This window comes from Sorex fumeus, unplaced genomic scaffold, assembly GCF_029834395.1.
Source record: "Sorex fumeus unplaced genomic scaffold, SorFum_2.1 ptg000003l, whole genome shotgun sequence".
In the NCBI taxonomy this organism is placed as follows: domain Eukaryota; kingdom Metazoa; phylum Chordata; class Mammalia; order Eulipotyphla; family Soricidae; genus Sorex; species Sorex fumeus.
The window spans coordinates 52,122,969-52,139,116 of record NW_026606060.1 but is presented as its reverse complement, the minus strand read 5'-3'; the positions used below and the strand labels follow the sequence as shown (position 1 = coordinate 52,139,116).

Sequence of the window (16,148 nt, the reverse complement as noted above, 5' to 3'; positions counted from 1 at the left end):
GGTGCAAGGAAAATGCTCTACCTGCTGTACTATTGCTCTGGCCCTATGAAAGTTTAAATACAATAGAACTGTTATGAGATCTACTTCGGATCAGTTTCAGTAGCAAACTAATGTGGGAAGTACATTTCTAAGTATATAATATGAACGCTAAGCAGTTTGCTCTTTCTCAATATATAAAGTGCCTTACACAAATTCACTCAATCTTCAAACACTATGAGCTACATACACTATTTTTATTCAATTTTGTGTTAGGAAATGAAGTGTGATGTTCATCTGCTGGTAAGCACCTAATCAGGATTCAAATCACAGTCTGGCTTTCAGTCTACGCTCCTAACCGCTTTGTACATGTCTCAAGACAAAAACAAAACTTGGGCCCAGAGAGCAGCACCAGGGCTGAGGACCTGCCTCGTGAGCATAGGGTCATGAGTTCAACCCCAGTGCCCCCCCCACCCCCCACGCACGAAGCCCAAGTCCAGCAGCTCCCCTGCTTGAGACTTGCAGGCTGGCAGTCTAACTCCTGGCACCACCACAATTTCCTTTTCACCTTTGACTTATCCGGAATAAAAGTGTATCATGACAGAATGTGTGATGGTTTTCTCATCATTCCCACAATCTTATAGATTTCTTAAGAAAAAAGGAGCACTAGCCTTGACCTTACCAAAACAGTTTCTCCAGTATAGTCTATAGAAGGCTTGTCTCTCGTCTCTAGAATAGCATTTAGAAGACTGATATTGTTTAGGTTCAATTCATGTTTGCAAGTGACAGCAAAGTTATTCCCAATACTTTGCATTATGAACTAATGATCCCTTCTCAGGACTAAGATTTACAATGAAGTATTTGTGCATTCTCTTAATTTTAGAGAAAAACAAAAGATATAAAAATGATTCTTAAAAAAAAAAACCCACAACACCAAAGTTCTTCACTTGGAACATATGGAGAGGAGCCAAATACCAACTTCATACTTGAAATTTTTGGCCTGAATAGCCAGAAATCTTTTCAAGGACATAGTCCATATATTTTATTATATTAAGGGAAATTAAAAAAAGTTACTACTTAGACTGCTGGTTTGAAGACATTCTATTTTGAACATAAACATCCGGGGGAAGTATATTTTGAAATTATATTTATTAATATTTTATTATATATTGTATTCTTTAGAACTGGGGCCCAGGAAGCCCCACTCAAGTCAATAACAAAGTTGCCATCTCTTACAAAATGTAATTAGAACAATGTTATGATTACTCTTTAATTCCTGAGAATTTGCACATATTAAGCTTTCTGTGAATTTTCAAAGGATGCTCACTAATTTTAAATTACAGTATTATGAAAAAAATTAAATGTTAACATTAACATGTTATCAAGGAAAAACCATCATCCAAATGTGTCTATTATGTTAGGTATAAATACACTCAAGCCCTATTATTCTGTTAATAGCTTTAAATATGCATTATCTTTTTAGAGATTTTATGTTTCAAATGTATCGATTTACTACCATTATTCAAACTACAATAACTTTATTTGAACTAAAAGCAAAATAATGATCTGTCACTTTCTTCTTGAGAATGAGAATTCCATCCATGTGGAGATAAAATAACTGACATGTGGGGCTAATAAACAGAAACATCTGATTCTTTTCTAGTTACATTTTTATCCCTATTGAGAGATGAAATTCTTAGGGAAGTCAAAGAAAAACAATTTCTAGGAAATGGTGACAAATTCGACACCATCAAATGCAAGAGCATTAATATAAAGATTTACAGCAATGGAAATATAAATTATGAATTAATGCAGCATGCTTTAGGGCCATTTCTACAGTCAGCATGAATTACAAATACTACAAACCTTAATCCATCGATGTTCGTAATTCCGTTAAGCCATGTCTACGTAATAAATGAGAAACATTTCCTACCGAGTTCTGTTTCTTCTGACTACAAAGAGTAGAAGTATTTCCCTTGGGGTGGGAAAGTTTCTCTGGTCACAGTGACTGCAGGAGGTGGGGGGGTCACTGGATTCCTGCTGCAGCGCTGGAACCCCGGCAGCAATGTGAGGGTGATTTGTGAGATTTACCCAGACAAGTCTGTTCTTAGTAGGCAATAGCAATCAGAATAATCAAGTACTCCCCCAAGGGTGTTAGCAATGCATGTCCTGTTAGACTCACTTTCTCTCCTTCATTGTAAAGGCATCCCTGTAGACATTAAAGACTGGAGGTCTTCATGAACCATTAACTACGACGTGATAGAACCTTTACAAAAATAAAGCTAGTAGTTTAACAGGAACTGAACTACTCAAAAATCTGTACTTTTTCAATCAGTAACTGATCTAACAGAACTTCATTGTGTAGATATCAGAATCTACCACTGTGACAATGAAGTACTATTAGATCAGTTACTGAGAAATTTTTGAGTAGTTCAGTATACATATATATATATATTTTTCAAAAGCCCGCACAGTGCTTATCTGATGTCTTAGATTATACTTGGTTTAAAGAAAAAGGTCTTTTCAAATTATCACCAGGATTTCAATTCAACCTAATGTAGACAAAAACCTGAGTTTAGATGTAGAAATAATAATTCATTCCATTTCCTCTGTTATCATATATAGTGCCTTCAACCAAAAGGGGACTCTTCAGATGACTCTATGGCTTTATCTGAGTTTCCTTTCATATTGCGTATTAAGTCTTACACTGAAAGCAGTTGCTGGAGGTTAATGTTTCAAAGCAATGTAAACTAGTTATAAAATGTCTCCTGAAAGACATCAGCAGCTTATGTGAGTCACATGAAATTAACAAAGAATCAGCTTATACTGTATATAAAGGGACATAACAGACTTGGGTCTCACCTCTAGTATCAAAACCATATTCATACAGATTCCTTTCATAAGAATATTGATACATATGCCTCATGAATTTCAGGCTCAATTCCTTTTGTTTAAAATGTATTTACTACCCAGCACCACCAAAAATTTTTAAAAACGTATTTACTAGCTGAACATAGTATATGCACTGAATTTCCAATGACAGAGACAAATACGGATCGAAGACCTATTAAATACAAATTACAAACATTCACAAGACAACAAGCAATAGGAGGTGGCAGTCTAGGGATTTGGATTTGCCACAACTTCACAATTTCACTGCGAGGAACTGTAGGCACATCGTTTCCAGCCTAAAATCCAGGCAAAAATACCAGGTTAAAAAAAAAGAAAAAATCTCATTCTCAACTTCTGAAAACTAGAACTTCAGAAGAATGGACTTAACTGTAGAGCACTGTCTTTAAAGAGCTGCAGCATCCAAAGACTGCCAGCGATGTAGCCCAGGAAACACTTCCTCCACTGCACTGGTAGTGACATGACGGAGTGCTGATGGGTTCACAGGGTTGCCCCTGCCCTTCAGTATCATTTGACCACAGGATCCACAGCCACTGCGTTGTCTGGCAGGGCTCCATCACTGGCTTTAGCGTCTTCTGCAAGCAACAATGAAATTAACAATGGGCGTGTCTGTTTAAAACATGTTACAATGACCAACTATCTCTCCATCACAAAGCAGACTATAAATTAAAATACCTTAAAAAAAACTCCACAAGGCTAAGTATTCTAAGCGCAACCTATGACTAGGCTAATATGGTAAGTGCAACCTGTGACTGGTTCTAATGAAGAGGAGCACAGAGAGAGGACGCACCAGGTTTGCAGCCACACTCCCCCTGCGCTGGATGTCCCAGTCGTGCCCAGACCAAGCCACTGGAGCATAGGAAATGGGATGCACACGCACAGCAAAAATGGTACAGAGTAAATGATTCACCCCATATATATTTTTATGTTAAAGGAGGGGTTTTTTTTTTTTTTTTTTTTGCTTTTTGGGTCACACCTGGAGATGCTCAGGGGTTACTCCTTGTTCTACACTCAGGAATTACTCCTGGCGGTGCTCAGAGGACCATATGGGATGCTGGGAATCGAACCCGAGTTAGCCACGTGCAAGGCAAACGCCCTACTCGCTGTACTATCACTCCAGCCCCAGGGTGTTTTTTTTTTAATTGTGATAGTAAGAAAATAAATTCCTACCAACATTTTGTGCAGAATGTCACATGTACATGTTACTTCCTGAGAAATTTTTTTTGAAGAGGCGCTCGGAGAGGCCAGGAGACCTTTGGCGGTACCTAGCCAACCTCGCTGGCCACACTCAGCAGCTGCTCTGCAGTGCCAGGTGCTTCCAGGGCCACAATTGTGACACCCAGGTGGCAGATGGTAGGGGAGGTCAAATCAGGGCTGGACACATGTGCCATGACACCCATACTGTCTCCCTGGCCTGATGAAAAATACTCTGCCTATGTATTCCCCACCCATGACTGCATTACTTTTCGTAGCAATAAAACAGAGTCCCTAACAACCACCACACAGGCACATCAACCTATTCTGCCTGATATGAAACACGCCACCAGGAAGCCCGGAACGTTCATTAGGAAGAAACAACCACAATAAAGACACTCACTAAAACGCAAAGGTTTATTTGATTTGTCTTAATGCTTTAGGCCTTAAGGCAAATACTCAATCTACCTTGTAAAGCACATCTAGTCTCCTGGGACCATAGACAAAGTTCTGGAGCATCAATAAAATCTAAGCAGTAACTGAATTTCTCCACACTTCATAGACCGTATAACTCATTCCTATACATGGCTTGGCTAAATTTTTGCTAAATGCTGCAAAAATTTGACAAATATCATACCCTAAAAAAATGAACCTAAAAAGACGTATTTGCAGGTAATAAATACTGAGTATTTTCTACGGAAAAATCTGGAATTATTTTTAAAGCATGTAATTGTTGTTTAACCTGAATTCCAAACCTGCCTGCATACACTCCTAACTAATAAATGGTAATTTATGAAGCATTATCAGAAAATATGATAGCTGATAGAAGTGGTCTATCCAAATTAAGCATCTTCAGCTATTAAACATGAAATACTAAGCAGTATTTTTAAATACTAAAATCACCTATCCCATCTCGCCCGATGTCGGATGTGCAGCAGTGTGCCTTCAGCAACACAAGTGTGTAAGCTCTAATTCTGCTGACTAGCTCCTTCTCAATCTCATATGCAGGTTGAGAAGAGGCAGAAGTGGGGATGGGGAGGGGCAGAGGGGAGCAGAGGGAGGGAGGGGGGAGGGACGGGGCCTGTTCCATTTTATATAAATTAAGAGAAAAATCAACAGCTATCCCAGAATGCAAAGCTAAGCTGCACATTTCTTTCCAGTTCAGCTTTGATGACTTCCATGAAAATGCATATTGAAGGGTCAGAGAGGTTAGTATAGTGGGCAGGGCATTTGCCTTGTACACAGCTAACATGGGTTTAATCCCCAGTATCCCAAATGGTCCCCCACGCTCGCCAGGAGTAAACCAGTAAGTCCTGAGTGCAGAGCCAGGACCAAGCCCTGACATCCATCAGGTGCTCCCTACCCCTACAAAAAGAACTGTACTGACAGGGCTGTATTCTTTTTCAAAAGGATAAGGAAGCTGGAAGTCTAGACAAATAAAAGGGCTCTAAGTATCTACTACCAGAAAAGGATTTCTTGGTCTTTCCTACTTTAATCCACTCACTGACCTTCCTTCTCTTTCTTCTCCTGGTTTTCTTCAGCTGCCGTCTTGTCAGCTCTGAAGAAAATTCTTGCACTGCTCAGTGAGAAATAGAGCAACTCAAATTCCTAAGTAAATAAAAAATTATAAATAAAATGTGAAAACATATGGCACAACAAGAATATCAAAATTGCCATATCTAGTATCATTACTTCTAGTAAATCAAAAATTCAAAACCTGAACTGAGAGAAAACCATCCATTGTTAAGATCTAAGTCCAATGGCTCCCAAGAACTACTCATTTAAAAACACGTTCTTTTTTTAACCATTATTCTCCTCATTTAAGATAGGGGTTTCCATACAATTTGCTTTTCTCCGGTATCAACTGAAACAACTGTTATCACAAAGCCAAAGCCAACTTGTCCTCTACCTGCAGATACACATTTAGACGTTTCTGAGTAAGATTCATGGTTTGCAGCAGCTTCTCATCCTGACCAGCCGACTGCACGTTCTGTTGCTTGGCGACTGCTCTCATCTCCTTCAGGTACTTCTCTTGCACAGACTGGAACCAGTGAAGGGAGTCAAATTCCTGGTACTGATCCAGAAGTTTCAGAATGTAAGCCACACCTGCAGCCATTAACCAAACCAAAGGTACACTTCAGTGAGTACATGGTCCTACTCCACTCCTGCAACAGGATCTCCTAATACGAAACAAGCCATTCTGAACCAATCCCCTCTCAAAAGACATTTCGCTAAAAAAAAAAAAAAAAAGACAAGCTAGGCAACACGACTGAATGCCTCCTTTTCCAGACAAGACTCTGGGCTGGAGAGAGCACAACGGGCCGACCAGATAGGATGCTGTGCATGCAGGAAGCCCAGGCCTGATCCTCAGCACTGCAGACAACAACCCTCCAGGGTGTGGGCCCCAAACAAACAGCCCAACATAAAACACGACAAAGAACCAAAGACAAGGGGGGGGGGGGGGGGGGGAGGGAAGGAAGGAGGAAGGGAATGGCTATAAAAGTGGTACCGAAATAACAAGTCTGTAAGGATGAAGAAGAACTTCTACTACTAAACTGACATGAGCTTGGGAAGCTATCGGATAGCCCAGTACAAGATGCTCTCTCACTACAAAACCACCACGAACTCCAACTAACTATGCCACTCCAGTAACAAGGGGGAATGAATGAAAGTTACAAAGAGTGGAAACAATGATCACCAATCAGATTACTTGGCTGAAAGAACAGTAAATGTTGCTTGTGAAAATCTGTGGGAAGCACAATCACCAATCCTCAAATCTTCATAAACACCCATCTTTAGGGGAACATAGTATTAATGTGAAGACTACTCCAATAAGCTTACCCATGGCAAAGCCGTCGTCAGTGAAAGCGGCTCCAATTTTATTTTTTTTATTCAATTTCTCCTTACAACTAATGGAATGCTCTACAAAGTTGAGGGTCTAAAAAGATATAAAAGCGTATTAGAGAACAGTTCTAAGAATAATTTTGGAATTTATTCCAAAGGCAGTTATTTTAAAAACTATACACAAATCTGGTCTAAATTTTTGTTCTACTCTTTACATTTCAAGTATCTGCTTCATATCAAAAGCCACTGTAGCGGTGACAAAATGTACAAGTATCTCTTTCAAGTCCTTTAAGCATAAGCACCGCACCACTCATCACTTACCCAAGCAGAGCTTATATATGGCTCATTTTAAAATCTGCTGCAGATTTTACCGATGTGGACACTGAGGCTAGAGAGGTTTTTTGTTTATTTGTTTTGCTTTTTGGGTCACACCCGGTGATGCACAGGGGTTACTCCTGGTTCTGCACTCAGGAATCACCCCTGGTAGTGCTCAGGGGACCATATGGGATGCTGGGAATCGAACCTGGGTCGGCTGTGTGCAAGGCAAACGCCCTACCTGCTGTGCTATTGCTCCAGCCCCTAGAGAGGTTTAATATTTTACCCAAAGTCACACTCTAAGCAAAAGCTGGAATCAGAAAGAAGGGCTCTCTGACTTCAAAGCATGAGCACAGGTAATGATGGAGATGGTAACCATCTCCATCCACCCAATCTGGGCACCCTCAGCTACAGTGCTTAGGGCTATTCCTAGCTCCCTGCTTAGGAGTGGCCCCTGGAAATGACCAGGGGATCAGATGCAGTGCTGGGGATTGAATCAAGGGCTGTGGCCAACCCAAATGTAAAGCAAGTGACTTACTTCCTATACTATTTTTAAACCCTTCCCCATCCCATCCGATTATTTTTGGTTTGGGGGCGTCATCTGAAGGTGCTCAAAGAATCTGGCAGGGTTCGTGGAACTGTATGGGGTACTGGGGACTAAACCTGTGTTGGCAGTGTGCAAGGTAAGGACCCTACCAGCTAAACTCTCTCTCCAAACCCCATACAATTTATTTTAAAATACTATTTCCTGTCATATTCTTTGTGAAAATGGCAGCTGAATAAATTCCAACAGCACTTCTCTTAAAAATTATCTCCGAAATACCTACTCGGGTGGCATATCCAACAAATATTTAATGAAGCTTACTATGAGAAGAAAATGAATCCCATCATTTCCTCTAGAGCAGGGCGCCTGAAGCTTTACACAAACAACCCTCTTTGCCTGAGAAATGCACCATGTAAGCACTGCCAGAGTAGCCTCGGATTCACTACACATTTAAGTTTGACTCAATTTTGGGTCATCACATTTTCAGAAACCTTTTACTGTTGGCAAATTTGTCCCGGGCCCCATCCTGTTACAAGGCCCATATGGGCGCAAACTGCATTCCATGCTAAACTCGGGAGAAGCACTCAACCATGCCAGAGATGCACTGAGACCACAGGTCATGCACAGGCAAACACATACAGTGAGGACACGGGTCACACCCGGAGAGACAGAGTGAGTCCACAGTTCACGCACAGTGAGACAGACACGGGGAGGTCACGGGTCACATAAGAGTACTTGCTATGTGGCCAACACAACTGAAGAACTGGATCTTTTATTTTATAAAACTTTAATTTAGGGGCCAGGTGGCTACAAACAGGTAACATGGCTCTAGAGGGATAAAGAAAAAGATTTTCTTAAAAATAGTATGATAGACTGACACCCAAGGACAGTAGACAGGGCCAGGAATTTTGCTTCATGGTTGAAAACCTGCCTCATGAGCTGGGGGAGAAGGCAGCTGGGATAGAGAAGGGATCACTAGGTCAATGATGGTTGGAGGGATTGCTTGGGATGGGAGATGTGTGTTGAAAGTAGATAAAGGACCAAACGTGATAGTCTCTCAGTATCTGTATTGCAAACTGTAATGCCCCAAAGTAGAGAGTATAGGGGAAATTGTCTGCCACAGAGGCAGGGGGAGGGTAGGGAGTTGGGATGGAGGGGAGGACAACAGATACTGGGGACACTGGTGGTGGAAAATGTGCACTGGTGGAGGGATGGGTGTTCAATCATTGTATGATTGAACTCCAAATATGAAAGCTTTATAAAAAAAATGCTATAATACACTTTGGTAGGTACCATTTTCTCCCATACTGAAACCAAAGTATCAAATTTCATTATCTTTGCCTACAAAACTGAAATATTTATCAATTCCTTTAAATCCCTACTATTTATTCCATTTATGTTTACCTATTTTTCCAGAACTAGATTGTAAGCTCAATTACAAGAGCAGTGTCCTACACATTTCGTAGTGCTATTAATCCATCATCTTCTCCCCTACCAACTCATTCTGACAGCTGCCTTGCAAAATTCTAATCTTCTGCAAACCTACAAATGGTCCCAACTCTATTACCAGGGCCTGAGTGTACCGTCTTTGACATACAGAAATGTGAAGAACCCCAGGTGGAGTTCAGTAGTCCAGGACTGGCTTGCATGGGTGAGGCCTAGTTTGGATGCCTAGTTTGGAGATGGATGGAAGAGATGGATAAACACACACAGACACACAAACACACACACATGCACGCAGGTGCACATTGCAAAATAACATTTTAAAATACAATGAAAACTCACACCCACACATACACTGTAAAATGAAATAACATTAAAACAAGATATAATGAAAACTCACCCAGTTATCAAAACTGTTACCAAAAGTATAATTTAGACTGGTCTCTAGTTTGATTCTGTCTTAAGGTGAAAAGTTGTGCTTTCAGAAGAATGTGGACATTTTTGCTACATCAGTTTTAACATAATAATTCTGACACCGCACTAACAACGCATTTTAAGTATAGTTGGAAAGAATCAGGGCTACTCACAGATTTCTTTATCAGCTACTTTCAATGAATAGCAATTACTATACATAAGATACAAGTTAATAGGCAACACTATAAAATGCTACTTTTGGCGGGGCGGGGGGGGGTCACAGCCAGCAATACTCAGGGCTTACTCTTTCTCTGTGCTCAGGGGTCCCTCCTGGCAGGCCTGGGGTGCCATATGAGGTGACAGGGAATGAATCTGGTTGAGCCGGGTGTGAGGCAAACCCTACCAGCTGTACTACACTCTAGCCCTTGAAAATGTTACCTCATAATAAAGACAAAAGCAAAAGCAGTGATGTTTTGGATTTTAGAACTAAGCATTTATCACTTTAATAAAAAAACTTCACTATTAGGAAAATATAATTCTTACTGCTACCTCTTTTGAGTTAATTTTCCCCACCAGGGTAAACGTTTTATAATAGAATTTTGGGTAATATGAGCTATTTTTAGATGGCAACTATAGAATTAGAGCAAGATATGATAAAGAGGAAGAAGTAAAAATTAAGGATGGATATTAATATTTACTACCAAATAGAGAAAAAATGTCCTCCAATAGTACATTTTCAATAGATACAACAGAAATGGCAACACAGTTTAGCCCAACTCATCACTTATGATTCTGTAATTCAGCACAATTACAGGACTTACAATGGCATATACTTCAGTGATTAAAACTGCACTAAGAATCTCCTAGTAGTTATTAACAGTCTATCTTAACTATAAATAAATCTCATCTTCAAAGCTCTTAAGTAAAAAGTCTAGACCACGTCCCAAGATCAGTTTTACTTACAATCAGAAAATCACAATATAGGTTCTATAAATTTCCTGCTGCAAAGAAACTGCACATGCTTTTCAGCACCTTTTAAAAAATCACTTAGAATATTTTAAATTCACAAAAATATTTACCAGAGGGGGAACGATGATATAGAAGTTTCGGAGATGAATATTCTTTGGCCTTCGAAATTCTGGTGCAAAAACATCTACAAGCATTTTGAAATACTCTGTACCTTCTGCAGAATTCCGAGTGTGATCACTGAGGACTGAATCTAAATGCCTAAGATGTAAAAAAGTTTGAAAAGTATTGGCTCAAAGGCAGGCAGGCATGGCTTTTCAATCTATCTCTTAACAATGTAAATGAATGAAAGCACTCAAAAGCAAAACACCAGAAGAAATCACTAAATAAATTTCATTGGAGTTCAGAATGACTTCATTTTCATACGCGTTCAAAAATCACTTTATTTAACAACCCTAGTCCCTAAAGTAAACTATGAAGGGCATCTCGAAACTTAAAGAGAACTTCGTGTTCTACCCACAAGGAATGGGACAGAAATCCTCTTACCTTGCTGCTTTTAATGTTTCTTCTGCAAGACCTTCTTCTTTTACAAGTTCTTCAAAATTTACAATATCTTCAAGATCAGGAACAAATCTACCCAAGAAGTTGGGAAGGAGTTTATCAAAACAAGTTAACACGCACAACTGACACAGACGTGAAAATGCTACTGTAAGACTTTATCATTAATTGCATGTTTGTAAAGAACCTTTCATATGGTATATTAGCAACATTGCTTACGCTCTAAAATTAAAATTTTGGACCAGAAAGATAGTACAGTAGAGCCAGTCACTGTTAGGTGCAGCATAAAGTTAAAATAATAAATGAGTTCTAGATATAACCAATTTTTTATAAATTGCTTAACCACTGCATTATTTTTCTATCCCCCTCCCAAATTACATAATCTTTATTTAAAAAACTGCACTAACAAAATAAAACACCTATGGGGAACATAAAGTAACAAAATAGGAGACTAACACCCAAGAGTGGCCAAGATTAGTACCAGGAGGTTTGCTCCATGGCTTGGAGGCCAGCCACACATGCTAGGGGGAAAGGCAGCTCAGATAGAGAAGGGAGCACCAAATAAAGGGTGTTGGGAGGATCCTCCCAGGATGGGAGAAGCATGCTGAAAGAAGACTATAGACCAAACATGATTACCAGTCAATGCCTCTCTTGCAGACCACAGAACCCAAAAGGAGAGAGAGAGAATAAAACGGTATGCCCTGCCACAGAGGCAGGGTGGGATGAGGGGGATGAGGGGTGGGAGGGATACTGGGATCTGTGGTGGTGGAAAATGGGAACTGGTAGAGGGATGGGTACTTGATCATTGTATAACTGAAACCCAAGCACAAAAATTTGTAAGTCTACAACGGTACCTCATGGTGTTTCACTAATAGAAATTGAAAAAAAAAGAAAAACAACTTTAGACTGAAAAAAAAAACCCCAATTTATTTAAAATCTAATAGAGGAAAACAAATATGTTACACTATTTTTTTCTATTTCAACCCATCTAATAAATAAATGAAATGCATCATTATAAAATAAAACACCTATAACTAAGAGAAATAGATTTTTAAAGGTCTATAGTTCTAAAATTTTGAGGGAAAAAATACCTAACCAATAGAATGAGTTTTTTCTGTATATTATCTAAAAATCCAGTCTTCAACTGTAATATTACTTAAAACAAAATTGACATGAATCCAGAGGCAAAAGGACTTAATCCAGAGCCCGGCAGCTTGGGGCAGAAAAGTGAATGGACCATGCGTTAAACTACAGCGCCATGCCTCCCCGGGAGGGAAAGGGTGTTGCTCCCTTCCGCCTTTTCCCCCCCAGCAGCAAGGTGGCCGCCGCCTCAGAGCTTATAGGAAAGCCAGGTATGAGCCGGCGGTGATGGGGCAACTGCAGAGAAGGGGGGCAGTACCGGCTCATCCTTCACGCCCTACTGAGGTCACAAGCTGCCCCCGTCAAGCGGCTCTCCGGCACAGACATAACACCAGATGCACAGAAACCAATCTTGTGATTATCTGGCTCTTTGCAGAAATCCAAAATTGCGTGGCCGCAATAGCGGCCACGCAACATTATATAATTCTCATGACTAGCTATGGAAAACAAAGTATTTCGCAATGCCTTTTCAGTGATTCTGATTGTTGGGGGGGGGGGGGAATTCTAAACAATAATGGTGCATCTTTTGTCGAAATGATGAGTGTAATCAATGTAGAGAAGAGTTAAGCGGAAATCATCTGCCTCACAGGCTTTGGGAGAGGTAGGAGGGGGGTATATTGGGGTTCTTGGTGGGGAAAAATGAGTACTGGTGAAGGGAGAGGTGTTTGATCATTGTATGACCAAGACTTAAATCTGAAAGCTTAGTAACTTTTCCCACAGTGATTCAATAAATAAATATAAAAAAAAAAAAAACAGGCCCTCCCGATGATCATCGATTTGCTCGAGCAGGCCCAGTAACGTCTCCATTGGAGACTTTGTTGTTACTGTGCCTGGCATATCGAATACTCTCGGTAGCTTGCCAGGCTCTCCGAGAGGGGCGGAGGAATAGAACTCGGGTCGGCCATGTTGGCTGCGTGCAAGGCAAACGCCCTACCCGCTGTGCTATCGCTCCAGCCCGATAAATATATAAATATAAAAATAAATATAAGACGAAAAATAAACAAATAAATAAAACTATGAAAAAAAATAAAGAGTAAGGTGGAGTTCATGCCCAATTCAATCAGCTAATCAGTGGCTAAATAAATAGCAGTACTCCTACATTAAAAAAAAATTATATGTGGCTGAGGCTTGCAGAAATTTTTTCACTGGTGTGGGGTGCACTCAGCAGTGATCAGGATCTACTCCTGGCTCTGTGCTCCAGGATCACTCCTGCCAGGGCTCGGGAGACTGTATGTGGTGCCTGGGATTGGATGTGGGTCAGCCAGCTGCAATGGAAGCAATTTACCCACTGCACTTTCTCTCTAACCCACTGGCATTTTTCCAGGGCAGTGATTGACTGTTTACTTCTTGGAACTATAAACAGAGCTTGGAAGAAAAGAAATGTTGATCCTGTTTGCATTTATTTACATTTAGGGAAATAAAGGTTTTAAAGGACACAGTTCAATGAAAAAAAAAAAGACATGAAAAATTTTTAATGTCGAAAGGCAAACGTTTACCTAATGGCATTGCTGCTGCAATGAAGACCTCCAGATCTTATCATTCGTACGTAGCCCATAGCATTACCTTAAAAACATACATGCAAAAATCAGGCATTTGTATAAAGAAGTCTAAACTCTAATCATCAGAAATAGTTACACAGAGTGATCAAATACAAGGCTTCAACTTCTACTTCTCAGGAGATTCTACAGTACATTATTTCAATTCTTTCAATTCTTGCTCCATAAAAGTCAAACTGTTACGTATTTCAGCACTAAAATACAAATGTACATATAACCATGTTAAGTATTTTAAGTGCAACTTTCTCAGAATAATAATGACATTATTTTATAAACCCAACATTTAACAATCGATAGTTTCCCCCCATGCCACTGGAAATGATGGCCAGAACTTCTACTCGCTGCCCACCAAGATGATGCTCTCTGGTCTGGAATAATCACTAAGCTGTTTTTGAAAATCTAAGGCCAACACATTGTATATCGAGGAATCATTCTGATTTAACATGTCCAAGTCAAATTTAAGATTTCTGCCCCCAATTATATTTCCTCCATTCGAAACTGACATGTCCTCCCTTCCGTTTGCTCATTCGGATAACTCAAAGTCACCCCGACCCCTTCTTCCTCCAACACTCTGGAACTCATTGGCGAATTACAGGCCAATCTCTGGCCAAGCACTGTAGTATACAATGGCCTCCTTGTGTCCCCATTTCCATCACTAGCACCCTGCCCACTCCCCCAACTACAACTCACCTATCCTCTCTTTAGCAGCTTTCAAGCTGCAAGACTGAGGAGTCAGCACAAGGAGAAATGATGCCCGTCTTGAAACTTGAGGCCCCAAGTTTCACCCCCCTGCAGGGTGGAGCTCTCGGCACTGCCTGGTACAGGTCTGGGGGCTCCTAAACACTACTGGCTCTGATGACCCTGGTGGCCCCCACACCTCAGGCAACAGCACTGCCACACTGCTCAGCCCGAGCACTAACCCCATCTTCTCTGGGTCACCCGAGGGCCACTGAGAAACGCCCTATTAACTCCCTAAGACAGAGCACCTCTCTCCTGTTCTGAAAATACACCCAGTGGTTTCCACCTCAGAATAAGATCTACACAGCTTGCATGGCCATGTCCCTGACCCTGTCCTGGTCTCAAGCTCCACTACTCAAGTCTCCATTGCCTCCACCCCAGTCCCCGACTAAGTAGGAAAATGCTGCCAGGAAAATGTCTGTCTGTCTGTCTGTCTGTCTGTCTGTCTCCCTCTCTCTCTTTCTGTCCCTCATCCCCTATTGACCTCCCCCCCCCACACACACATGCTCTCTCTCTCTCTCTGGCCCACTATACTTTTAAAGCTTTTGATAAGAAAAAAAAATTAGTATGACCAAATTAAACTCAGGAATCACATGACAAACTCCCTTTTCATAGCTGATATGTGAGATACAAGGGGGGGAGGGGGCGGGGGGTTTACTTCCCAACTCCTTTTCAATAACTTACCAATTTGGCTGATGAGCTGCCTGAACTGATCAAGGTAGCTCTGTCCCTCTGGGGTTATTCCAAGTTTTCTGATGCCTCGGTTGAATTTTTCTGCTCTTTCAAAAGGATACTAGGAAAGATCATTTTAATACTACCTCTTATTAATAGAGAAAACATAAAATGGCTGTTATGCCAGTATCACTTTCCTTTCAAATTTCAAGCATTTCACAAAAAAGATATTCAAACCTAATGACAATTTATGTATGACTATATATATATACACACAAACATATAAATGTACATATAATCACAAAACCTATCAATGTTAAAGGGCAAATATAAATATCTCTATGACATAAGCCAAGTAATATTCAATGCCAATGCACCTCAGTTTCCCACCACCACCGTTAATCTCCTGTGACTCAACTACTCTGTCAAATAGGTAAAAGGAACCAATCCCTCCTAGAAACATGTTCAAAGAGGTGTGACCTAGTTTCTGTAAGTTGAACACATTTAGGGACTAGTAAACACACTCCTGCCAAATAACACATTATTAGCTAATATCTCCAGTTACCACCACCAACTAAAATATAATTTTTCAAAGTTTTAGTTGACTAAAAAAATCTAGAAAATAATTATTTTATGTCAGTAACAAGAGGAAACAATTCTTGTACGATAATATATGGTTATTTCTCTGAATACTGATAGCTTCTGCATACCCTGTAAAGCTCTTGCTTTGCATGCAGCTGACCCAGGTTAGACCCACAGCACAGCACAGCCCCTGGCCCCCCAGCGCGGCAGGAGTGAGTCCTAAACACTCTGGGTACGGCCAAATACAAAACAGAGGTCATGAAACTCTGTGTTGATGAATAAAATCTGTAATATCA

At 40.5% G+C, this 16,148-nt stretch overlaps 1 protein-coding gene across 2 annotated transcripts in view; it reads right to left on the bottom strand.

The window, feature by feature from the left end:
- Positions 1-1,106: 1,106 nt before the first annotated feature.
- The window catches only part of WASHC4 (WASH complex subunit 4), a 53,451-nt gene continuing 38,409 nt past the window's right edge, over positions 1,107-16,148 (bottom strand). For both annotated transcript variants that reach the window (XM_056117308.1, XM_056117316.1), the window contains 8 exons: positions 15,283-15,391; positions 13,801-13,867; positions 11,153-11,239; positions 10,720-10,867; positions 6,922-7,018; positions 5,990-6,186; positions 5,589-5,688; positions 1,107-3,461 (listed from right to left, as the gene is read on the bottom strand). In XM_056117308.1, coding sequence (XP_055973283.1) covers positions 3,394-3,461; positions 5,589-5,688; positions 5,990-6,186; positions 6,922-7,018; positions 10,720-10,867; positions 11,153-11,239; positions 13,801-13,867; positions 15,283-15,391 — 873 coding nt within the window. In that variant the 3' untranslated portion in view covers positions 1,107-3,393. The remainder of the gene's footprint in view (positions 3,462-5,588; positions 5,689-5,989; positions 6,187-6,921; positions 7,019-10,719; positions 10,868-11,152; positions 11,240-13,800; positions 13,868-15,282; positions 15,392-16,148) is intronic.